Here is a 25291-nt window from a genome sequence, read left to right as displayed (position 1 = left end):
GAAAAAAAAAAAAAAGAGAGCCTTCAGCCAGATTATTCGCTATTTGATTAAGGCAACCCTTCACTGGGTTAGGCCCTCGATAGCGAAGAAGAACGAAGAAAACGAAAGACGAAGACGATGAGCTACGCCGCCGCCGCATCCTCGACTCCAGCCACAGAAGAAGTTTCCGCAGCTGCACCATCTCGACCTCGGACGCTCTTCCTGAAGACCGACGAAGACATGGATTTCCCGAAGATGATGGACGTCCTCCGGAACAACACCACAACAAGTAGGTTCTGCGATCAGGTGAAAGGGCTGTTCGAGGGCCGCAGAGGGATCTGGATCCTCACCTTTGCGCCAACGGACAGCCCGAAGTCTAGCTGCAGAGAGAGTTTTCTTTCTTCTACAGGTGGCCTGATACAAACGGCTAAGAGTAACATCACTGTGACACTACCAAGTGAAGCTCCTGTCCGGATCTCCATACGGAGAATTCCGGCGGAAACTCCATACAACATGGCGGTAATCAAGATCAACAAGCTGGGCTGTGGAACGGTACGAAATGCAGTCCAAAATTGGTATCGGGGGACCGACGTCTACAACGGGCACACGTCATTCCTAATGGACGGTTTTTAAAAAGACCGTCTGCCGGAATACGTGGTTATCAATGGTGAAAGCTGCAAGACCTTCCTCCCACGAGAGTTATACACTCCGACGTGAGGGAAGTGCCTCACCACCGGCCATATATACAGTGAATGTAAGAACGAAGCCGTCTGTAAGTATTGTAAAACACCGGGTCACTTACTAAGAGAATGTCAATAACGGAAGCGTGATCCAGTCATCACCAACCCCGTGACAGGATGGAACATGCCTCCGCAGAAAAGAAAACCCCTGCGAAAAGATACGCAACAACAACGTCAGAATAACGTGCAACCTGCCGAAACAACAAAGCAGAAGCAGAATGACGTGGAACCTGCAAAAATAACAGAGCAGAGCCAGAATTACGTGCAACCTGCTGGAACAACAGAGCAGAACCACAATGATGCACAACCTGCTGAAACAACCGACAAGGTAGGTGATTTTTCTACCTCCGACTCGGAGTTAAACTGCTTAAGAGAAATTAAAAACTGGTCTGAATGTGAGGACGTTAGGACTGTAGTGAGTCCACTCAAAACTCCATCTCCACAACTGTCAAGACCCCCCAGGCAAATCTACAGATTTAAGGAGTCGTCAACTATTGGAAACACGCCATTCCATCCCCTTCCTTACATCAAAGTAAGGATTGATAACTTTGAGTCTTGCGACACCACGTCTTCGTCGGTCTTCGAAACAACACCGGAAGCAACGACATCTGCACCAGCGGACCTTGAGTCGAATCTATCGCCGCCAATTGTGGATCTTACAGAGGAAAAGAACCAGAAAGGACACAACAACTTCCACAGAATCCTCAACATCCGAATCAATCGTCAAAAAAAAAATACGGTAAAAAGAAAGGTAACTACCATGTTTCGGCCCCAGGTAATCAAATTCCTCTGATGTCTCTCATTTCGGTTCTTTGGACATGCCATAATTCAATTCGGCTTCTCAAACCTCTTGTATATAAAACGCCCAGTTGCCGGCGTAAAACCTCAACTCAGTAAATACCATCTCACATATAGCAGATGTGATGACAGGAAGCCCACCACTCTACGTGGTATACAAAATGGTGATCTCTATTACAAAGAGAATTGATCCATAAACTTCCGTCGGCATAGTCTGGGTATGAAAGCATTTGGGCTGGATTCCAGACTTGTCGTTCTGATTCGTAAAAAAAAAAAAAAAAAAACTTCAGCCTAACACTAGCTCGATTAAAAACAAATTTGTATTAACTAGCTACAATACAATGAATAATAACAGATGATTACCAAAATTAAATTTAATAAATAAAGTAGTTTTATGCATAGCGAATGAGTACAAAAGTATAGAGGGAGAAATTTAGGCAACAAGGTTGAGATTGAAAACTATTGTTTTAGGTTCTTGATTTCAAACCTACAAGCTTGGGACTTGTTATTGAATGACTGATGGAAGATTTCAAACAAGCACGTCACTTTTTGATGCTACAACTTCATACGCCATGCCGAAGTATTTCGTTACCTAAATTCTGAACTCTGAAAAACCTATTTATTTGATTTAAATTTGTGGAAAGAAGAAATTTGTCCCCAGGGAAGAATTTTGCCATTTTTAGAGAGAAATTTTGCTTTGTATTCTCTGTGGTGTTACAAATATCTATATTTTATTATTATTAATATATTACTTACTTTTTCATGAACATGTAATATACTATAGGAGAGAGCGACTTGGGCATAACACTAGCAAAGAATCGTTTGAGCATTGAAGAAATAAAGTAGTTTTATGCGTATGGAGTAAGGAATAAAGAGTCCAAAAATAGGAAAAAGGAGGAATCTAACAATGGAGATTGGAAACCACATTTTTCATGCATGAATAAGTCAAAAAATTAAATAATGTTAGATATACGTATTGAAGATACGGTGTAATTTGACTGTATAAGTAGATATAGTATGAATTATTTACCAATTTTTTATCAAATAATGAATAAAAAAAAAGGGGGGGGGGGATTGATTATAATCATGAATATTTTTTGAACTGCTTCATCTCATTTATGCTCAAAGAAAATTACCAGCAATAAATTTTGTCTATTCAAACTGATATTCATTACACGCCAGCATGATCGTTTATTTTGCAAGGTTCACGCGAGATCATATAGTTTTAGATTTTTTCCTGAGTTTTATCTCAATAAATTTGAGGGAGTATCTGTGCGTTTTCCAGGTATACCAGCTGATTCCAACGCCAAACTCAGATTCTCCTGATAAGTAAAGGCCGTTTGGGTTAGATTGATGGCATTTATTGTACCACCAACCGCCTCTGAATCGTTGAGCGCAATTACTTTGCCAGATATCGTTGTCGTAATCTTTTGTTGTGAAGTTCATTGTAGAATGATTTAGCATTGAATCTCCCGCATTTCCATTGTATTCCCCCACAGTAAGTTGATATTTGTTAGTTTTATCTCCAACTTTGAACACCCTAGAAATTTAGAGCGTTATTCATGTTTCTGTCCTTCAACTGCGTCTCTACAGTATGTCTGAGATGGTTTGAGATTCGTTCCTTGACTAGAGGTTTTGAGATTCGTTCCTTGACTATTTATCAACAGCAGTCAAACGTATATCATTATTTGGTACTCCTGAAGTATGCACACAAAGATGTCGCACAACCTGAAACCAAACTTTGTACACAACCTGAGTTCAGATTGTGCGCCATCTTGGTGCGCATACTTCAGGAGGTCCCATTAATTTTTGTTTGTACTAGTAATATTACAGTAGTCTGGTACGTTTCTATCTTATTTTGAGTGTTTTTATCTGCATTATTGTAGCTTATGTAGTTTCATTCAATCAATATAAATTATTTTGAATATTAGAAATAGCTATTCCGAATTCACAACAATTCCAAGATGCCAAGTTTAATAAAGAATTGATTTGATAGCCAATCAACTTCCATTGCTCTAGCATTTCTTCCCGAGTGCGTGCTCAAATAACACTAAAACTTGAAGTCAATGTCGACTTTCTTAAATAGGGTGACAGATTGGCCGTTCAAAGTTCAGCCCACATTTATAAGCTATGTGTTATTCATTGGATTTTTCATTTTTTTATCACACGACTCACCCATATTTGGCATAAGCTGTGTTGTTTTCCCAATCTTTCATATCTATACAAAGTTCACAATCATATTTATTCGTAATCAGATTCAACGTTTCCAGACCTGAAGTTTATATTGGCGCAAATGAGGTATCATTATACATGGTATTGGTGCTTAATTTTTATGTTAACTTGAATGTTTTTATACAATTTCAAAGATTTAATATGGAAATATTTAATTTTATGACTTCTGGATTTAGAATTGGGCAAGTAAACCAACCGAGTTGCACATTTTGATCAACATTAAATTTTTTTGACATTTTCTTATCACAACTTCATTCAAAATTGTTACATTGCAAATATTCCAACAATAATGAAAGTAATTAAACTTACCAAGCCACATTTCTCTATCAGCTTTTCCAAACCCATTCACGTAGTCAGAATAATTTCTATAAAAATTTTCCGATCCATCCATTCGTCGTTGAAACACCTTTGAAATCAAGTTTGCTGTTGTTCTTATATTATTTAATGATTGATTCACAACGAAATGTTACAAAAATTTTGCCTAATTTACGTATCCGTGCAGATTTATAAAATTTTCACTCATGAGAGTGGAGTGATTAGTGAATATTGAAAATTGATACAAGGGATAATTTTTAATCAGCTTATACTAGCTTTGTTCAAAATGCGAAGCTTACAATCCATCCTCCTCAGTCGATGACGAGATCACAATAAACTTCAATGGAACTTTCGTTTGGTTCAGGATAAATATTAAATACTCCACCAGTAGCGTTTTTAGTTTTCGCGTTTTTCTTTTGCATGTTTGTACAATCCTCGGGTAAATCTGATATTGATATAAAACATAATATTATTACATAATATTAACTATACGTTGTAAATATAATGATCAAGAGGAAGACAGAAATCTTCTGCTAGTACCGATACCTGAATGTGAGCTTCCTTCATTCCTATCAACGAGAGTAGTTAAAGTGGAAGACTGAAGAAGAGTTAAATCCGTGTCAGTGGTCACCACATCTCCAATATCATCTTTGTCGGTTGTTATCAATTTGTCGGTACTTCTCGGCCATTCCCAGTCGGTATATTTCGTAAGTGCTTGAAATGAGGTCAATTAGGTTTAATAATTGAATGTAATGAAATCGATAGATGACGCGTTCGTATTATATTACGGACATTATAGTTTAAATACCTTACCAAATGACTAAACTACCTCAATTGTATAAGCTACTACCATAAGAATTGAGTAATAATTATAATTTTGACTAGAATACAAATTTGTTAGGTTTTGCGATAATACACTTCCATAATTTCATACATATTTGAAGAGTTTTTTTTTCAAATTTTTGTCATTGCAATATTTTTATTGGTTCCCTTCTACACTGTGTATACATAATGCATTGCAATTCGAGTTGTTGGTGTAGCTTGATCTACATTTACGTTGAAAATATGAAGAAAAATTATTAAAACCTGTCGTAATTTCCTTCTTTGTACTCAATTCAGTTTTCTCTGTTATCAAATTTGTCCTTGAATAAAACGGATCAGTTGTGACATCATTAGAAGACGCGGAACTAGAATATTCAACATTATTGTCGGTGGTATCATCTCTATCTGTAGTTGTATGATTTAGGTTGGTGCGTGCAACATTTTCAAATATTTGAGTGTTTATTACAAGATCTCCGTCAAAATTATTCATTAACAATAATGTAAGCTTTTCTTCCAACTGCATTCGCAAATCTGAATTAACAAACCTTCTGATGTATTTCTGAATCTGGTATAGATTTAAGTTGCTTTAGCTTACCAATACTTAGTGTGTCTGTTGGTGTACGAAGATTTTGAACATGTAAAACTAATGAGATTGATATATATATTTATTCAAAGATTCTCTCAAATTGAATCCAAATAAAGATTCTGGGACCGTTAAACCAATCAATATTGTAATAAAAGTCACATCTTACCTTGTTCGCTGGTTAACTGAAACAAACAGAATGAAACACACTTTATTTCACATTTTTGTGAAGGGTTTTTTAAGAAGTAAGAAAAAATATGCTAAACAATCAATTGTATAAAATTAGAGCAAGAATAGTATACTACAAATTATTTACAACAAATGCAACATTTCCTTGAATTCATACATCGACATATGAAATTCGAGAAATAACATTTTGAGGTTTAATGCCGCTGATAATTTGTTATTCAATGTGTATATTATCTGCGCAAGAATGATTTTTGCTAGGTTAATAGTATTTACACACGTTTTGGTGATTGTATTTATAAAATTGCAATAATACATAAATAATTTAACTTACCGTCAAGTCAAAATTGTGTGATATGTCATCACAGGTATCTTCTGAGTTTGGCGATATTTTTGCTGTGTATAGGAGTAACATTATGAAGTTTATTAATTTTGACTAAGCCATAGCTTAGGACTAGGTTATGTTATTTAGACGAAACATGTTCCAATCGGCATGCGTTGTTCGTTAATTTGGCGACATTCTCTATTCGTGTGATATCGTGAAAGCTTTTATATGTTAACAATGAATTTGTTTTATGAGAAATAAACAAATACATAATTTTAATAATTTTTAGTCTTTAATTTACACTAAGTAGGGTCATTTATTTTAAAACTTTCTCACCGAGACTTGATCCCGCAATAAGCAACAGGAACAAAGAATTACACATCATGTTTCTTGTTTTGAACTACAGTCTTGTAGCTTTTTACTGAATAACTGATAAACAAATCCAAACTAAACTAACTCGTCAAACCGAAAATGTGATATTAATCAAAATTTGAACCGCATAACCCAGCATGCGTCATTGTTTCACTTCATAACATTTCCGCTTCACCTTCTGTTTCTACAATTTCTAATGCGTAATTAAAGCTCCATTTATTTACTTACGTACATGTCGAACTCAAAATAACGATTTAGATAATATCACCTCATCTAAAACAAGAGAGCTATGCTCAAATATATGGACACGTAGAGCCACATAATTTTGATGACGTCATAGCAAAAAAAAAAGTAATAGCCCTTTGGAGAAAAATTCCATCTTTACCCACTGGAAATTTAAGAGCAATTGGTCCAGTAATCAAAGAGAAAGGCGATTTTTTCAAAACGTGTCACACAACAACAAGAACAAGACTGAGAACAACATAACAACAAAACGATCGTTATGTCCACTACGTGTCCAATAAATTTAACAATCTGTTCATTTGAGCCATTGACTTTCCAGTGTTCCTACAGTCAGTTGTTAGTGAATGGATTGAAGAGTTTTATTCGGGTGAGCAAAGTACAAGACGTGAATACGCACTTATACCATGTAACTCGGAGTCGTAGCGGGAAATATTCACTCAAGCGTATTTATACCACAATTGGAATTAAAAAATCAATTCGGTTCAGAATAGTGGCGGTATTGAGTTTGAGGCACTTGATGAATTAGAATGTAAAAGTTTTATTTCTCATCGACGTGGCCACTCTTTTGCTCGTTGAAAACCATGTGTTTTATTGTGATATATAGGTGATGTATTTTCTGGATTATGCATCGGATAGAAACTAAGAATATTGTGTATGAAAGGTTAGGCAGGGGTCGGCAACCTTTTGTCACTTGCGGGCCAAAATGAAGGGTTGCAGTCATTGGCGGGGCGCACATTTTTTAAGAAAATTGAAAACCGAACGGATGATACTTTTTATAATGAAAATCATGCAGCGAGAAATCTCTAGAATAGAATATAGATTTATTTCCTCATTGCATTGCATCTCAAAAAATTCCATTTGAATGTTCTCGGCGCCATTGAACCCTTTGCACTTAGCATCAACTTTTCTGCGTTTTGTTGCCATTTATCTAATTATAGTAAAATCCGGCCCGCGGGCTGTAGGTTGCCGACCCCTGGGTTAGAGTAACCAAATAGATGCAGTATTTGGTACAGTCATGTTAATGAGGTTCCTAACGTTTTTTCAAGCAACCCAAATTCTTTCGAAAATAAATTTGGTGAAACCTCGCGACCTACGAGTATACTCAAAAATTTTTGAAATCGTAGCGTAGCTTTACTCATAGTTAACCGCTAAGATTGCACGCTGTGATTCTCCCCAGATATACCCTACTATAGTTATTATAAATAGTACAATTTACTGAGATATAAATCCCTTAATAGTTGTAAAAACAAGCGAAAACAAGATTTTGCAGACGAAATTGAAATTAAATTGCAAAATTTCGGAATTTTCGATCGGAAACTACACCGCAGTTATCTGAAGTTGATCCATTCCATTATCCATTATTGAATTACCGCCGGATTCCACACGACTTCTTTCCATATTGTGATAAATTGATCAAAACTAATCAATGTTGTGTTGTAAAATTTTATTGTCGACATTGGCATTTTGCTAACGGTGATATCTTGATAATAACCGCGAGCGGCTTAAATTTAACAAATTATCAAGATCGGAAAATGCGAATAATTCTAATCGAGCAGTATACAATACATTTTATGTACGCAGCTTGCAGTATTTCAGAGCAAAAATACTTTCATTTTATTGTAAGTAGGCCCAACGGTCATTTACATTGAAATTATTATTTTAAAATGACAAATTCTTGTTAATATTCGTATCGGCAATGAACTGACTGTTCTGCACAACAGACAAATCATCATCGCTGAAAAAATCAGCAATTTTAACGATTGTCATTATCGCGAGCGAGGACTGTTTTGATCGGAATTTTCGTATCCGATTTCAAATACAGAATATAATTTACTGAAAATATAGTTTAATATAATGTAAATTACTGTAAGGGGGCGACGATGCCTTAAAAGTTTGGGAACCACTAATCTATACGATACTCTAATTCACGACTCTCGCTCTGGTTGTTAACATATTCTAGCCTAATACTTATGACTCCTACCTTCTAATCTGAATAATTTGAGGCAAAATAATCTGTCACCGATTTTCGATTACAGGACTGATAAAACTCAGAGTTCTGTTCTGATACTCAAGTAGTGTTGGTACCAGGTTAGGGTTAGGGCATATATACTTTTATTCCAATTTTCTCATTTTGCTTCTATTACGAGTTCAGGGACTGTCCGTGTTATCTAAGTGTAAGTGAATACACCCCCTTTTCCAAAGGCATCCGTCTCTTTACACAATTTGATGTAAAGTAGGCGAACAAAATTAGTTACCTCAATATTGGTACACACACTACTGGAGCGTCCCTGTGCCGGCTCTTAAACCTGAGAAAACCCAGTTTAAACTACAAAAAGTATAGAACGATGATTTAGTTTTATATATTAAATATCTACCATCATGGGGGAATAGAGTAAACAGGCTAAACATCGAAAAATTATGAAATTAGGAATCACTTGATATAGACATTTGTTACTAGTGATAACTAGTCTTGATTCTTTTAATATTATAAAATCATATATATCGATCAAAGCATATTGAAAACAACACATATAAATTGTTTCTCATATTTAGTAGTGAATGCACTCAACTGATGTTAAAATAACCCTTATTTAAAATCGTAAGCTTATAATACCAAAAATGTTTTACAATTATTTTATCAAAAATTATGCTTTAAAACTTTATTCATTGTATATTTAGTTTGGTGACCGTACATTTGAACCCATGTACATTTGAACCCATGTGTATATCCGCGGGTTCAATCAATATGCGGGTGCTAAAACCCATGGGTTAGGTTAGTATGAGTACAAATATCCGTAAAACCAAAAAAATTTCCATAGGTGCAATGGCATGCAGGTGCAATTGTCGTGGGTTCAAATGTACGTGGGTTCAAATGTAATGGAACCATTTAGTTTAGATGTTCTACCGCTTTTAATCCCAGAACTTCTCTTATGTAACAGATCATCTTTTTATTCTTCAGAATGCTTCCGAGATAGTGTGGATGATTCTCCGATTCACAACAAGCTATGCAATATAAAAATGTTTACTTCAATATAATATTTATCACACGCAGTGTGAAATGGTTTACATAAACGTAAAATGAAAATTTGAAAAATATCGGTATTTAGAATTTTAAACCGAAAAGGGAAGAAGGAAATCACTATTTGAAACGTCTTTAGGGTGGAATAAATAATTTTATATGAAACCCATTATTTCATCTTCAAAACTTACTACAATACGAACATTCAAGCGTGCTGTGCAATTGTTACTTGGGACACGAATCTTCATTTGGTCTATGTGGCCAATATTGGTTATCAAAGAAGCTGGTAAAAAACAATAGGCCTATATCGCCCCAGCCATCAGAGCATTGCATGCGGTATCAAATTACAAAAAAATCGATTCAGTCTTTCCGGCGATTCACTTACATCTTTGGCCGCCCCCGAGACAGTGCTAACTGTTGGGAAATATTCCCATATTCCAGCAGAAACCTCTCTCTCTCTCTCGGGCATTGCAGGATCTCTCACATAAATTTTCGGATTTGCCTCGTCATCTTTCGGTTGCTTTCCAACTTCCATAAAATGACAAAACTGGCTAAAATAGTCGCTTGTTGAACAAAAATTCATGACAATCTTAACAAAAAACGACATATATATATATAATTCATTTTAAACTTATATTTATGTATGTAAATTAATTTCTCTGCAGTCTCAAATCCTTATTAAAGGTAAGCACAGTAAGTTAAAACTATATATAAATTTATCTTAGCAACAGTAGAAAACTCGGTTCAATTGCAGTCGATATACTCTAATAGAACAAGTAGTAAATTTGCGTATACCTTATTGCTGTATTTTATTTAGAATGACTAAAAACAGGAATTATAATCAGCTGCTGATATCAGTTTTACCATACCTTGGCATAGTTTCCCGGAATGTAAGTCACTCCTCCAAACGAAATCACGACAATTTTCTTTCTTATTCTTCTCATTAAATTGTCTATTTCCATTTCAGGGATATTTTCCTTCTTGCATAATTCTGTAAGCTTTTCAGGAGTAAGAGCCTTCTGAACTGGTTTCGCACCGTTACTGTGGCAATACACCAGCAGCTCAACACATTCATCCCCGTTGCTCTTTGAACTTTGTTCGCCTCTTGCAATTTTCTTTATATAATCTAACAGATGAGTGGTTGCTTTAGCGCAAGAAGCATTGAAACGTTGTGCTTCGTTAGGAATGACCGCAATCTTTGGGTCGATATTGAGTGATTCGTCGTAAATGTACGAGCTGAGGATATGTGCTTGATGTTCAGCACTTTCGGATGATCCTCCATATCCGTGAACAAACACACTTTTGTGTTGGGGATGTAAATGAATTACTTCATTTCGTGGACAATTTGAAGAAGCTTGACTTTGAATTGTTACACTCATATTTTCAACGAAATAGGCTAAAATACCAATGATATTGGGATGTCCAGATTATACATTAATAAGTTAATCAAAAATCGTACACACCCAATTAATTATTTTTAATGGATGGATCAGTTACATTAGTATAAGAACTGGTAAATATTTTTAGTTTCGACCCTGACTACTGTCACTGATATAAATCTCAAATCCAGGTAAGAGTCTGGTTTGGTTAAACTAGGGTAGATTTGTTTGGACAGTTGTGTTTTATGTGCTCAACATCTTTCGTGTATTTCTTCAAGAGGAGTCAAACTGGATGCTGTGACCATATTTGACTTTAAGATTTATCTATCTATAAGAGATAAAACTAACTTGTACGAAGCATGCCAGTGTCCAAGTCATAATATATAGAACAATATAATGTGAACACATTGTACCTCCTTGGGCCAATATCTAAACGACGCGACCCAAAAATATCAGCTTGTTTCTTTAACATGCCTTTCGCCTTTCCCTCGTTTACAACTTGGCATAAAATCACCAATAAAGTGAATGTTGCGATGGGCCGTGTTATGATCCTTTATATGCAATAATACGGTTCACCTATCGCATTAAATATATGTGAATACGTTGTAAAACTTTTACTTCATATATATAATGTAATGTCAATAAACGGAAATAAAGCAAAACGAAATGATGTGGCTGGACGATTTGTGGGTTTTTGACCCTAAGTATACGTCAAATTTATTTCAGTAACTGTACTAGATAGCTTCACGTGGAAACTAGCCTAGATGTGCATACGGGCGAGTTATCGCGTTGCCTCATATTTACATCAAATCGAAAACCCCAAAATGCCTCCTAACCTCAGTGAATATTTTAAGCTACATTTCTATATTTGCATCGGCGTATCGTTCTCTTCAGTTTCCACTTCAATTGTTATAAGCTATTTTCATGTTTATTCTAATGTTAAACTGTATTGTTCGCTCTAGACTATGATTCGTAGATTTTTAACGATAACTGTATTTGAAAGTGTTTTGGCGTAAAAAGATAAAACATAATATGGTTTCAAAACTGCATAAAATTATGTACAAAAGAAGTTACCATAAAAGTTTTATCAATTTTTTAATTGAATATGGACGCATATATTTATTTAAATTTTTTTTTGAAAGTATTTTTATTTCATCAAAAATTTAACTTTACTTCGATAGCGTAAATGATTTATTGATGGCATAATCACCAGAGTACTAAATGAAGTGAATTCGATATCTTCTATTTGGGACGAACTACCGAAAAGTGGCTTACAAAGCACCCACCTGAATTTGGTCTCAATGTAATCATCAATATTTTATGAATTAGTATCCAATCTTAGGGAAATACAGATAATCTATCATTTTAGTTCCTCGATAAGATCATACAAATGATAGAAAACATTCAACATAATTTGCGTATGCTGAAACGTCTCCGACAACTCAATCAATATAATTTAAATTGTGAAATGTAGGTGTGTAAAGCGGAGGACGGAGAACTTGTAAAGGTTGGAATGGTTCACTGGAAAAGTGTGAGGCAGTGGAACGTGCATATGTTACAGAAATTTGATTATGCACGATCATTCATGGGATTAAGTACTTCCAGAAATCGCAGCGGACAGATGGGACAGCAGGCAGGCTGTCGTCGGAATTCAGGACTAGGTTTCAAATTTTGGGTGGCTGACGCAGTTAGTCAGGATAAAATGACAAAGTTCAAGACAGTGCTTTCCAATCTTTTATGATACCTACCTACTGAAACTCTTAATTCTCTTTTAATAACTTTGAGGATCGCTCATAGTTTTTTTGCATATGCGCATTAAAATACTACAATTGTTTAATCTTTAATGCATCATTAAATTGGGGCACACGCAACTCGCACCCAGGGGTTGCGCGATTTAAATATGATTGGCAATAATTTGATTTGGCTTAATTTGGCAGATATTATATCAGACATTCATTTTAAACGTTCGAACACGTATTTTGATCGGCTGTGACCACCTCATTTGTGCAATTTTTTTGGACCATTTACTACACAACGGATTTGTTTTACTAAGATTTTCTTTTGGAGATTTTCATTCTATTAAAACAAAAAGTTTGTTTAAATGACATTTATCAGCAAACTCTTGGCATGTTTGAAATATCCCCTGGCATCGGGTAAATGTTTGTGCATAATTTCCTTTAATTAATTTCGCCGCAATTTTTGATAATGGTGGTTGGTAGGTGTTTGAAGGAGCGTTTGAAAACAGGGCAACTTTTAACATCGAAAACTGTTCAGAACAGCAAACGTATTAGAAGCATAATCGATTAGTACGTAGATATAACTAATAAGTCACGATGAACAAATATTCTCAATTTGTGCATCAGCATGCTTTCACGAATTATCACAGTACGAGCTCTATAGAGAGACTTTGAGATCTGAAGGCAATGACTATTTCTATAACAGCATTAAATTATATATGATATATGATATAATTTATTGCAAATTGAAAGTTTATAGTCAGGCGTGTTCACACTTTCGCTTTAAATAAAACTTATCTCCACTAATTAATGCAATTATTATGTCGTGTAACTTTCTGTGTGATGTCTTTCGACGTAGCTCCTCCATCGCATGTGGTATTCTTACATTTTCCAAGGCTACATTGATCTTGATACTATATAATGAAAAGATGAAGCTTATGATAATTTGCATGAAATTCTCCTTTTTGCATATTTTTGCTGAGCGGGTTTGATCAAAATGCCGTACGTGGCTGACGTCAGATTGTGATATCTTCATAAGAAAGTGGAAAAGGAACCGAATTGACGATTCGGAATCAGTTCATTTGATATAATCTGAAGATGCCTTTTTAAATAACAGTATATAGGTTAGAAACAATAATGCATTATAACGCGACCCACAGCAATAACATTTTCTGACTTGACCATTTTGTGCCAAGAGATATCACAAAACGACAACTAGTCACCGAAAACAGGCGTTTTTTAGATACGGTATATGGCAACCGTCCTATTTATTTATTGAAAAGATTTAAACTTCAGCGATTTGTCTTCCTTGCCAACAAAATATTCCAGTTCTGACGTAATACATCATTGGGCGCTATTATGAGACGAAGCATTCTTTAAAATACCGTCAGTAAGAGCGTGAATTTCAAAATTTAATTCTACGTTAAATACCTAAATTCATGAAAAAGCCAAACAAAAGAAAACGTCAAATGAAAGCGAATCTACGTTATTGACCAATTATATTGTAGCCCACAACATCGCTAAAAATAAATGGCCGTTTGTTAAAAATAGATATTGCGTTATTGCGAATACAATGCAATGAATTGGAGCCACGTCCTGAACATCTGGTTTCGAGTCAATCCGAATTATATGTATTATACAAAAGTACACCACTTAATTTTGTTGCAATTTCGTTTATTTATATTAAGTAAATGGATATAAGTATAAGTAAATGGATATCGGTTTTCATATTTTGTGTATTTGAAAATCTCGTAATCCCTACTTTGTAAATTTGTTTTTTTATAAATGAAAATAAAAGTCATCGCCAGAAAATTAGAGCTAGTGTTATTTTTCGAAAGAAAATTAAAAGAAGGGGCAGTCTTATTTTTGGGAAAACACGGTAGTGAGGTTGCATGATGTTCGTAGCAGTCTCGACTGGCTTTTTATCTTTTTTGTGGGGAATACATGCTTACAATTTGGCATTGTTTAGAGCTATTTAGCGAACCATAACATTTGAGCTTTGCTTTTAATGGCATATTTATCAGACACCCGCTCGGAGCAAACATAACGACACCACTTGAACTGAATATGGCCTTTCCAGGTCCACCAGACAACAGATATTCCGTATTCTGCTTTTCCTCCTGCGATATACAGCTCATTCAAATTAGTCGCATGACAACCTCCGTACCTGAACGCTCCCTCAAAATTCACAGCACAGTTGCCAGATGTAGAGTCATGATCTGCGTCTCTAGTTGTGAAAGATTGTCCTTGATGTTGGGAATGTCTAAGTGAATCCCCAGCATTTCCACTGTATTGACCAATCGTTAAACGATAATTTGTTGAAGAATCACCGATTGAAAATGTTCTGGAAATCGATATAGAAACATGATAATTTAAACCCAATTCCAGCTTTTACATACACGCTCATATCATACCCATATTTTGCATAGGCTTTGTTTCCTTCCCAGTATTCCATGTCTACTCTGAGTTCATACGTCTTACTTTTCAATATCTGATAGATATTTTCAAGACCTAAAAACTTAATTTCAGATACAAGATTTATTATAATAGCCTGCCTTGATGATGTATATCATTAACCTTTATACGGGTTGATCCCGCGTCCTTGTCTGATACGAATGCATTTAGCGTACTGTTGTACGTTATACAAAATTTCACCACACAAGTGCAATTTGGTAAATTTTTGTGTGCCACGGACGTTTATCAGAATGGATTTCCTCAATATATCGTTTGATTAATAAGATGGAAAAGTTGCCACAGTAACCAGAAATAAAGATTATCAGAATCGTTTCCCCCGCTATTCTCCTTATCGTTTTTCGTCGTTACGATTAAGAGTTGCGAATAGTGAATTTTCATTTTCAACAGCTTGTAAAATATCGTCATCGAGTTTGTGGTTTGAATGAATTTCATGTTTTATACTATGATCAAGAATATTGCGTCAAACACTGACAGGAAACAAAATGAATATGTAAAATTGGAATGAATGAAATATATATCTAACATTTTTCAGTTGACAGCATTTTCAAGAACTAGTTCAGGATAAAAATTTGTTTACTATTTAAGCGAATAAAAAAAAACTTACCAAGCCAAAATTCTCCAGTTGTATTTCCAAATCCATTTTTTATAATAATACCATTCACGATAAAAGTTTTCAGAGCCATCCATTCGACGTTGAAATACCTTTGTAAAAACATTACACTTTCAAATATATTTCAATCGGTATATATACTTGGGATAAAGATATCGGAAGATAGCGATTGAAACAAGACTTTAAACCAGGGGTGGCCAACCTATGGCTAGGCTTACCATACGTCCCGGTTTAGCCGGGACAGTCCCAGTTTTAGCATGTTTTTCTGCCGTCCCGGCGATAGACTTAAATGACCCGGTTTTGCAGTATGACAGTCATAATAGTTTTTCTATTCGATAATATTACAAAAAAAATTATTTTTAATGGAGGCAGCCGATTTACCAATGATTTGCGTCTCACTTCATGACATGAAGTATGAACCATGTGTTAATTTAACACCCAACTGTAATGTCGTTGAATCATCAAAATGCCGGAAACAAAGTGCAAGTTTTCTGATGAGTTTAAGAATGAGAACAATTCCCATTATTTGAAGCGAAGACCAATAGAAAGAGAGTTTATTTTTATTTGTCAAACCGAGGATTTCGTAATAAGATTTACAGCTAATTTTGATGCCTGCAATCTACCCACAATGGTAGGAAAGCGTTTAAACTATTACTAACCCCCAGAATCGAACCAAGTTTGACTTGTCCAATCCGCGCCGTCCCGGTTTTTTGGCTTCAGAGATATGGTAAGCCTACCTATGGCGCATGCGCCAAACGTGGCGCATTGCATGATTAGAGGTGGCGCATTGCATCTTTAACCCTTTTCATGCCAAAATTGTTAATAGCACTTGGCTTCTCCACCCCAAGCCGTTTTTTTGCAATTTACATGGTGACTTTTGATTGTACCTGAAATCTATTCTCCTTACTCCACGTCGCCCACTTACGGCTTGTTGGAATTATAAACAACAGGCGATTATCGACGTTAGCTTTTGGACGGACTTTATGACATTCATTCTAGACTTTTAGCAAAAATTAGTAAAATTTACTATTTTTTTCCTACTGAAGTAAAAAGTTCAGAACTTCTGGAAAAATAGAAAATCGTCATTTATCAGCTTGAGACATGGATTTTCCATTGCCCAGACTCCCCAAATATCTCCCAATAACCATTGAACAACCAATTGAATTGCCCAAGTCTAAAAAATTTAATATAAATCAACCCACAACATGCTGAAAATGACCCCTAAATACCGCCTTTTTCATCCAAACTTCAAATGACCGTTGTCAACAAAAGCAAAGCGTAAAATCGCTTGCTGTGACGCAGGTACTAATCTCGAAGAAGCCTGGAGTGAAATCACGCAACGCTAGGCCAAACAGCTGATTAGCAAAGGCCAATTAGAATCGAGGGTAGAGTAGAGTAGAGTAGATATTGATACTAAAGGCCTGTTGTCACAATATTACGCCTAACTTTACTTCTTAATCGTACCTTTTTCTCTTCGTTGTTAAAAACAGCTTTATTGCGTAATGCTCATAACTAAGACAGAATGCGTTTTTCTCCTACTTTCAGGAAGGCTGTAGTTTTTACTTGAAGCATGGCGTCACAATGGTTCCCTGTTTCGTAATCAATCGTAATCTGTTTATCGTAAATTGCTCGAATTTTTGCGTGGATACGAGAATTTTCGTTGAGTTAACTATATATATGCGGCTGTCATTGTAATTTATTCATTCAGTGTTTAATTCAGTGATTCCGTAATTCTCTAAATGAGTGGACACAAGAAGCGGACATTAGGCGTGGGAATACATGAGATTTACGGCGCATCTGAAACATTATGTTTAAAACGTGGCGCATGGTATGTGAAAGGTTGGCCACCCCTGCTTTAAACAAACAAGTCATTATTTCCAGTTAAGGAGCTAGGATCGAGAAAATTATTTCATGGATCGAAAGTTTTTAAGTATTTTGTAAGATAATAGAAAAATACATTACAAAATGGTTCAATCAGAATAACAATAAATCGATTCAACTCACAACCCATCCTCCGTCATCTGTCATCAAGTCACGGTAAAATCTTTTCAGATACCGGTGTACGGTAGATTCCAAAAACTTCTCCGGTTTCATTCCAAGAAATAAATTGTGTTTGTGTAACCCTCGACAACTATCCGGCAAATAACGACCTGAATATTAATTTTGTAATAATAATTTTGTCAATAAAAATTATGACTATGTCGAATGCTAACTATGGACGATAGAGGTACTGCATAATCGAATAATTAATGACACATTTAATACGTCCATGAAACGGTAACGGTAAGTGGATATAAAGTATTCCTAAAACTATTTTCTTTCATTCTACATTACATTCTTACATACCTATATTTTTTGAACAACCAAGTTAAAGTTAAAAATAAAATTTGCTTCGTGTTTGGTGTCACTGAACTATTAATTGGCATTTGTGTGGAATGTAAATAGTTTGATTGCTTACTTCTCTCTAAGTATTTTTTGATATCTTTGTCTAAATTGAGTTTTTCTGTTGAAGCATCAGTATCAATCTTATAGTTTTCTATTAACTTTTTCGCTTCAGTCACTGAAATAGATGTTAAAACTATGTTATAATATCAAATAGTAAAAGAAACTAGAAAACACAAATTGGTATTTTAACAAACCTAAAGTAATTTGGAATTTTGAATGCAAATATGGGGATATGCTCGATACGAAATACAATCAGCTTTGGAAACTTGTATTATAAAATAAGCAATGATATGATAAAAATATATTATTTTGCAATAATTTTGAAATAAAATAATTTATAAAAGTATGTATAATGGAAAACATGGTATTTTTTTTTATTCAGAATCAAATAATGAACTCAATCTCTAACCGGCCAAGTAAAACATATATACAAATTTCAGAAATTAAAACAGCAACTCACCTTCGTGTTTCAGTCTGTTTATTTCTTCATTGTACATTTCATATTATATTGAAGATAGAAGAGCAGTGTGAATGAATGTATAAATGTTGACAGCAACAGGTAAACACCAGCATTTCCAAATTTTGTTAGAGAACAATAAGATTAAATTTTTGTATCTGTAAAACATCTCATTTATTTATACTGAGATGTTTCATAAATATTGCAACTTACAAAATACATATTTTTCACAAATTCCTGCTCTTAACTATATTTCAGGGCAATTCGAAATTAAAATAATGAGTGAAATATATTCATTAACAACTTAGGTGGAAAGCATTAATTGAATTGCCACAGAAAAATGACATTCATTGAAATCCCCAACAAGCTCAAAAATTGGATAAAATACTCTATATATTATTTAATTACTCAATTGATACTCCAATAAGACTCAACATGGTTGTGTATCTGGTAGAAAAGTACCATTATGAATCCCAAAATTATGAATAACTTAAAATTATTGTATTGTTGTTGATACATAGCTGAGAAGATAAGACGAAAATGGTTTATTGTATCGAATCTAATTGTAACTTTTGATCTTCTCAATATATATAATCGGGCATTTTTTATTTAAAAGAGTGTAGCGTAATGCAACATGCTTTTCTGCACATATATGGTACATAAAGCTAATGATAACAATGTCTTAGAGAAAAAAAGGACGTTAATACATATTAAAGAACTCTCCAATAAAAAATATTTAAATCTAGTGCGTCTATTTCATTTGAAATAACTGTATCGCACAATCAAACACTTTGTGTCACGAATCATCACAAAATATGTCAATTATACCAAAATTTCTACATTTTAGGCCATTTTTTAAAAACCATCAAAAACCTGGGTGGAATTTTGACTTTTTCGGTGAAAAGAATGCAGTCCAATAAAATTCCAATGTCTTTTAATATAAAAAAAAAAAAAAAAATTACTTTCACTACACTTTTAAAAAAATTGATGGAATTCAACTTTTGCTTGGAATGGTATCGTTTTTAATTTTTGCGTTTTTCTTGTGCATGTTTGTGCAATCCTCGGGTAATTCTGGTATTGATATAAACATGATATTTATTTTAGTGATCAAGAGGAAGGCAGAAATGTTTTGCTGGTAGCCTACAGATACCTGAAAGTGAGCTTCCTCTAGTCCTATCAACGAAGGTTGATAAAGGGAAAGACTGAATAAGAGTTGAATCCGTGTCAGTGGTCACTCTATGTCCAATATCATCTTTGTCGGTTGTTATCAATTGGTCAGTACTAAGCGGCCATCCCCAAGTATATTTCGTTAGTGCTTGAAATAGGATCAAATAGATTGGTAATCGAATCGATAGATGACGTGTTCTTATTATATTACAGACATTATAGTTCAAATACTTTATCAATTGCTTAGATTTACCTATATTGAATTAACAATTAAAATTTGGTATAGCATAGAAATTTGTTAGACTCTTGATATATTTAACAAATTTTCATATTCGCAAATTTCAGAGTTGCAAAATTATAATTGTTTCTCTTCTACACTGTGTATATATATTAATGTAATTTGAGTATTTGATATTGCCTGATCTACACGTATGCTTATAAGCGTCAAAAAAAAATTGATTGAACCTGTCGTAATTTCCGTCCTTGTACTCAATGCAGCTTTCTCGTGTATTCCATTTGTCGCTGAATAGAGCGGATTAGTTATGACATCATTAGGAGACGGGGAACTAGAATATACAGCATTATTGTCGGTGGTATCATCTCTATCTGTTGTTGTTGGAATTAGGTTGGAGCGTTCGACATTTTCAAATATTTGAGTGTTTATTACAAGATCTCCATCAAAAATGTTCATTAAAATTGATGTAAGCTTTTCCTCCAACTGCATTCGCAAATCTGAATTAAAAAAAAAAACTTGAATCGGGTGTAGAATAAATTAAGCTGCTTTAGTTTACTCATAATGAGATTAAGATATATACTTATTCAAAAATCCTTTCAAATTGAATCAAAATAAAAACCGATTCTGGGGCCGTTAAACAAATCAATATAAGTATAAAAAACACATCTTACCTTGTTCACTTGAGAACTGAAACAAACAGAGTAAAACGTAAATTACTTTATCTGTGTTGTAAAGGGGTCACTTGAGAAGTAACAAAACATATGCTCAACAATCAATTGTATTAAAATAAAGCAAGGTTAATAAACTACCAAATTATGAACAACAGATGCAACATTTCCTCGAACACCCAAGGTGTTACGACTTCACAAATGATCGTATTCTACATGTAGCCTATATATATATTAAATGCTGACACCGACGTAAGAAATTCAAAAAATAACATTTTGCGGTTTATTGCTACTGAAAATTTGTTATTCAATGTGTATACAATCTGTGCAATAATCATCTATGCTAAGTTAATAGTATTAACGCATTTTCGGTGATCGTACTCATAAAACTACAATAAAACATAAGTAATTCAACTTACCGTCAAGTCAAAATTGTATGATATGCCATCATACTGATCTTCTGAGTTTGTCGATATTTTTGCTGTTTACAGGAATAACATTATGAAGTTTGTCAATTTGGTCTAAACCGTAGTTTAATTTACGTTATCTAGACAACAAATGTTCTAACCGGCCTTTTAAATTACTCAATTCGGGTAATAACGTGAAAGCTTTTATGTGTAAACAATTGAGTTGTTTTATGACAGATAAACAAATACATACTTTTATTAAATTTTAGTATTTAATTTACATCAAGTAGGTCAAATATTTTAAAACCATCTTACCGTGACTTGAACACGCAATAAGTAACACGAACAAATTGATATATATTGATATATCATGTTTCTTCTTTTTTGAATTATAAGCTTGAAGTTTTGTTGCGGATTTACAGATAGAAAAAATCAAACCATACTAACTCGTCAAACCGAAAATGATAATGTCAACTAATATTTGAACCGCATAACCCATCATGCGTCATCATTTCACGTCATAACATTTCCTCTTTATCTTTTGGTAATACAACTTTCGAACTGTCGATGTATTTATTAACGTACATGTTGTACTCAAAATAGTATTTTAGAAATTATTTCCCGATAATCAAAATAAATTTGAGAGCTTTTTAATTTACTTCCATTTTACATCGAAGTAGTTTTCTATATTTTTGGGAGGTTCATGGCATTGTTGAGCTCAGTATAATATGTAAGCGCCAAAGATTTTTTATTCTATTTATTTATTATTCTATTCATTATTCCATTGTTGCTGTGGAAAAACACCGACAACTCAACTCGATCATTGAAATTTATAACAAATATGTTTTACGTTTATATCAACGTCTCATATGCAATGTGTTTTAGTTTTCCTATGGATAAATAGATTTTCAAATTTGTAAGAAGTTATTGATCGTATACATGCATCCCGGTACCAAAGTTTTCAGGACGATGTTTTCAATCTCCTATATTCGGCAACAACTACGGCTCGGTATAGGTCATAGGAGCTGTAGCTTTATATATTGGTTGCCCAACCCACGGCCCGCCAGACTGTTTACTGCGGCTTGCCCTTAGTTGAGTTTATATGCAGACTTTCAAAATTTTTAGTCTTTTATATATACGCTAAATCAGGGATGTGCAACCTTTAACACAGAAGAGCAAGATACAAAATGGCCCTGCCTATCCACTTCAACCTTTCTATCCTACACCCGCTGTCCCATTTCCCTCAACATTCTTGTCCTCCACACATTGCCCCAGCTCCCCAACCTTTCTATCCTCGACCCACTGCACTACCTCTCTCACTATCCTATCCTCGACTAGCCACCTATCTATTCATACTTTCCTATCCTCGACCCACTGCCCTATCTCATACAAACTTTCTATCCCCGGTTCGCTGTCCTATCTCTCTCACCTTCCTATCCTCGACCCACTGCCCTGCCCTATCTTTCCCACCCTTCTATCCTGGACTCACCACTTATCTACGTGCCACCATCATATCTCCCTCAACCTTTCTATCGCCGGCCCGCGTTCCGATCCCTCTTACCTTCCTATCTTCGACCCACTGTCTATGTACCTCAACTCTCCTACCCTCGAGCCAACGTCCCGTTTTACCACGTAGCGAAACTAAATGTGCTTCACACACGCTGCGATCGTCAAATCAAACCTTGTACTCTCCGGTTTTATACGGATCGAGTATGCCAATGAGATGATTGAAGCGTGCGTGGACGAAACTCGCTAATATGCTGACGGCATCCGTGACATATTATTATGGGTATATTTGAATATGGAACAAACGTATATATATGATGACAAAATGTTTAAAATCTTCGAAAGTCACTTATTTACATCAATTGCCAGGCCATTTATATGCAGGCAGCAATCCCAAATGGTAATCAATCACCATAAATGGTAGCTCAAAAATTTGCTACATGTTAGGCCACTGATGTCCATTCACACATATGGAAAAAAAAACGAGAGGGACTTCAGCATAACACTAGCTCGCTTAAAAACCAATCGTTTATTTTGATCGTTTATTTTGCAAGGTTCGCGCGAGATCATATAGTTTTAGATTTTTTCCTGAGTTTCAGCTCAATAAATTTGAGGGAGTATCTGTGCGTTTTCCAGGTAAACCAGCTGATTCCAACGCCAAACTCAGATTCTCCTGATAAGTAAATGCCGTTTGGGTTAGATTGATGGCATTTATTGTACCACCAACCGCCTCTGAATCGTTGAGCGCAATTTCTTTGCCAGATATCGTTGTCGTAATCTTTTGTTGTGAAGTTCATTGTAGAATGATTTCGCATTGAATCTCCCGCATTTCCACTGTATTCCCCCACAGTGAGTTGATATTTGTTAGTTTCATCTCCAACTTTAAACACCCTAGAAATTTAGAGCGTTATTCATGTTTCTGTCCTTCAACTGCGTCTCTACAGTATGTCTGAGGGGTTTTGAGATTCGTTTCTTGACTATTTATCAACAGCAGTCAAACGTATATCATTATTTGGTACTCCTGAAGTATGCGCACAAAGATGTCGCACAGCCTGAAACCTAACTTTGTACACAACCCGAGTTCAGATTGTGCGCCATCTTGGTGCGCATACTTCAGGAGGTCCCATTTATTTTTTGTTTGTACTAGTAATATTACAGTAGTCTGGTACGTTTCTATCTTATTTCGAGTGTTTTTATCCGCATTATTGTAGCTTATGTAGTTTCATTCAATCAATATGAAATATTTTGAATATTAGAAAAAGCTATTCCGAATTCACAACAATTCCAAGATGCCAAGTTTAATAAAGAAATTATATAATAGCCAACTTCCATTGCTCTAGCATTTCTTCCCGAGTGCGTGCTCAAATAACACTAAAACTTGAAGTCAATGGCGACTTTCCTAAATAGGGTGACAGATTGGCCTTTCAAAGTCCAACCCACATTTATAAGCTATGTGTAATTCATTGGCTTTTTATTTTTTTATCACGCGACTCACCCATATTTGGCGTAAGATGTGTTGTTTTCCCAATCTTTCATATCTATACGAAGTTCACAATCATATTTATTCGTAATCAGATTCAACGTTTCCAGACCTGAAGTTTATATTGGCGCAAATGAGGTATCATTATACATGGTATTGGTGCTTAATTACTTATCGATCTTAAGATCGGTAAGTATATTGATAGGTATTTGTCTGTATGTATGTCTGTCTGTATGTATGTCTGTATGTATGTCTGTCTGTTAGATGCACGCGATATCTCACGAAAGCGAGATTGAATCTGCTCCAGATTTTGCATGTGCATTCATCTTATCTCGGACCAGTAGCCTATTGATTTTGGGCGAATTATGTCGTATAATTAGCGAGTTATCAATCAATTATTGATATAGTGATCTAGATTTTTGTAAAGCGAGAGAATTTTGAAACCCGCCGAGTGTGTGTGTGCGATGCGCAGTGCGCAAGTTACAAGAGCGGATGAATCGAAACTGCAGTTTCTGTTTTGGGGGATCCCCTAACTATCGATCGATAAGTCTTCGGTTTCCAACCGATATTCTCGTTTTTATGTTAACTTGAATGATTTTATACAATTTCAAAGATTTAATATGGAAATATTTAATTTTATGACTTCTGGATTTAGAATTGGGCAAGTAAACCAACCGAGTTGCACATTTTGATCAATATTAAATTTTTTTGACATTTTCTTATCGCAACTTCATTCAAAATTGTTACATTGCAAATATTCCAACAATATTAAAAGTAAATAAACTTACCAAGCCACATTTCTCTATCGGCTTTTCCAAACCCCTTCACGTAGTCAGAATAATTTCTATAAAAATTTTCCGATCCATCCATTCGTCGTTGAAACACCTTTGAAATCAAGTTTGCTGTTGTTCTTATATTATTCAATGATTGATTCACAACGAAATGTTACAAAAATTTTGTCAAATTTACGTATCCGTGCAGATTTATAAAATTTTCACTCATGAGAGTGGAGTGATTAGTGAATATTGAAAATTGATACAAGGGATAATTTTTAATCAGCTTATACTAGCTTTGTTCAAAATGCAAAGCTTACAATCCATCCTCCTCATTCG

General features: G+C 34.8%; 4 protein-coding genes and 1 long non-coding RNA gene across 5 annotated transcripts; all 5 read right to left on the bottom strand.

Moving 5' to 3' along the window:
• Positions 1-4375: 4375 nt before the first annotated feature.
• Positions 4376-6391, bottom strand: LOC120343313 (uncharacterized). Its single transcript, XM_078110740.1, has 6 exons — positions 6317-6391; positions 5990-6051; positions 5639-5654; positions 5151-5417; positions 4611-4778; positions 4376-4509 (listed from the first exon to the last, which is right to left on the bottom strand). The coding sequence occupies exons 1-6, from the start codon at positions 6363-6365 to the stop codon at positions 4376-4378; spliced, it is 696 nt and encodes a 231-aa protein (XP_077966866.1). The 5' UTR covers positions 6366-6391.
• Positions 6392-8972: 2581 nt separating this feature from the next.
• LOC120343311 (uncharacterized) lies at positions 8973-11047 on the bottom strand. Its single transcript, XM_078110739.1, has 3 exons — positions 10484-11047; positions 10000-10203; positions 8973-8996 (listed from the first exon to the last, which is right to left on the bottom strand). Exons 1-3 carry the CDS (start codon positions 10991-10993, stop codon positions 8973-8975), a joined length of 738 nt encoding a protein of 245 aa, XP_077966865.1. The 5' UTR covers positions 10994-11047.
• A 3428-nt stretch (positions 11048-14475) lies between these two features.
• Positions 14476-15190, bottom strand: LOC144420861 (ryncolin-1-like). The gene is made up of 2 exons (XM_078110589.1): positions 15144-15190; positions 14476-15073 (listed from the first exon to the last, which is right to left on the bottom strand). Exons 1-2 carry the CDS (start codon positions 15182-15184, stop codon positions 14701-14703), a joined length of 414 nt encoding a protein of 137 aa, XP_077966715.1. The 5' UTR covers positions 15185-15190; the 3' UTR covers positions 14476-14700.
• Positions 15191-19929: 4739 nt separating this feature from the next.
• LOC144420863 (uncharacterized) lies at positions 19930-21519 on the bottom strand. Its single transcript, XR_013474768.1, has 4 exons — positions 21206-21519; positions 20790-20805; positions 20349-20615; positions 19930-20031 (listed from the first exon to the last, which is right to left on the bottom strand). It is a non-coding gene; the product is annotated as an uncharacterized LOC144420863 (long non-coding RNA).
• A 1728-nt stretch (positions 21520-23247) lies between these two features.
• On the bottom strand, positions 23248-25058 carry LOC120342012 (techylectin-5B-like). Its single transcript, XM_078110587.1, has 3 exons — positions 24968-25058; positions 24195-24291; positions 23248-23590 (listed from the first exon to the last, which is right to left on the bottom strand). Exons 1-3 carry the CDS (start codon positions 25047-25049, stop codon positions 23266-23268), a joined length of 504 nt encoding a protein of 167 aa, XP_077966713.1. The 5' UTR covers positions 25050-25058; the 3' UTR covers positions 23248-23265.
• Between the last annotated feature and the right edge of the window lie 233 nt (positions 25059-25291).

Source organism: Styela clava, chromosome 3 (genome assembly GCF_964204865.1).
Source record: "Styela clava chromosome 3, kaStyClav1.hap1.2, whole genome shotgun sequence".
In the NCBI taxonomy this organism is placed as follows: domain Eukaryota; kingdom Metazoa; phylum Chordata; class Ascidiacea; order Stolidobranchia; family Styelidae; genus Styela; species Styela clava.
The sequence above is the reverse complement of the archived record's forward strand: the minus strand, read 5'-3'. Positions and strand labels throughout refer to the sequence as shown.

Bases quoted from the DNA above. Each gene is read 5' to 3' on its own strand.
- LOC120343313 (XM_078110740.1), bottom strand. From the start codon at position 6,365: ATGATGTGTAATTCTTTGTTCCTGTTGCTTATTGCGGGATCAAGTCTC. The intron at 6,052-6,316 runs GTGAGAAAGTTT...TCCTATACACAG, and splicing joins TATTGCGGGATCAAGTCTCG to CAAAAATATCGCCAAACTCA. The intron at 4,510-4,610 runs GTATCGGTACTA...TATCAATATCAG, and splicing joins TGAAGGAAGCTCACATTCAG to ATTTACCCGAGGATTGTACA.
- LOC120343311 (XM_078110739.1), bottom strand. From the start codon at position 10,993: ATGAGTGTAACAATTCAAAGTCAAGCTTCTTCAAATTGTCCACGAAAT. The intron at 10,204-10,483 runs GTATGGTAAAAC...TTTTTTGTTAAG, and splicing joins TTCCGGGAAACTATGCCAAG to ATTGTCATGAATTTTTGTTC. The intron at 8,997-9,999 runs GTAAGTGAATCG...TTCGATGTTTAG, and splicing joins TCTCGGGGGCGGCCAAAGAT to CCTGTTTACTCTATTCCCCC.
- LOC144420861 (XM_078110589.1), bottom strand. From the start codon at position 15,184: ATGGAATACTGGGAAGGAAACAAAGCCTATGCAAAATATGG. The intron at 15,074-15,143 runs GTATGATATGAG...ATCGATTTCCAG, and splicing joins AAAGCCTATGCAAAATATGG to AACATTTTCAATCGGTGATT.
- LOC120342012 (XM_078110587.1), bottom strand. From the start codon at position 25,049: ATGGATGGATCGGAAAATTTTTATAGAAATTATTCTGACTACGTGAAG. The intron at 24,292-24,967 runs GTAAGTTTATTT...TATAAACTTCAG, and splicing joins CGATAGAGAAATGTGGCTTG to GTCTGGAAACGTTGAATCTG. The intron at 23,591-24,194 runs GTGAGTCGCGTG...CTAAATTTCTAG, and splicing joins ACATCTTACGCCAAATATGG to GGTGTTTAAAGTTGGAGATG.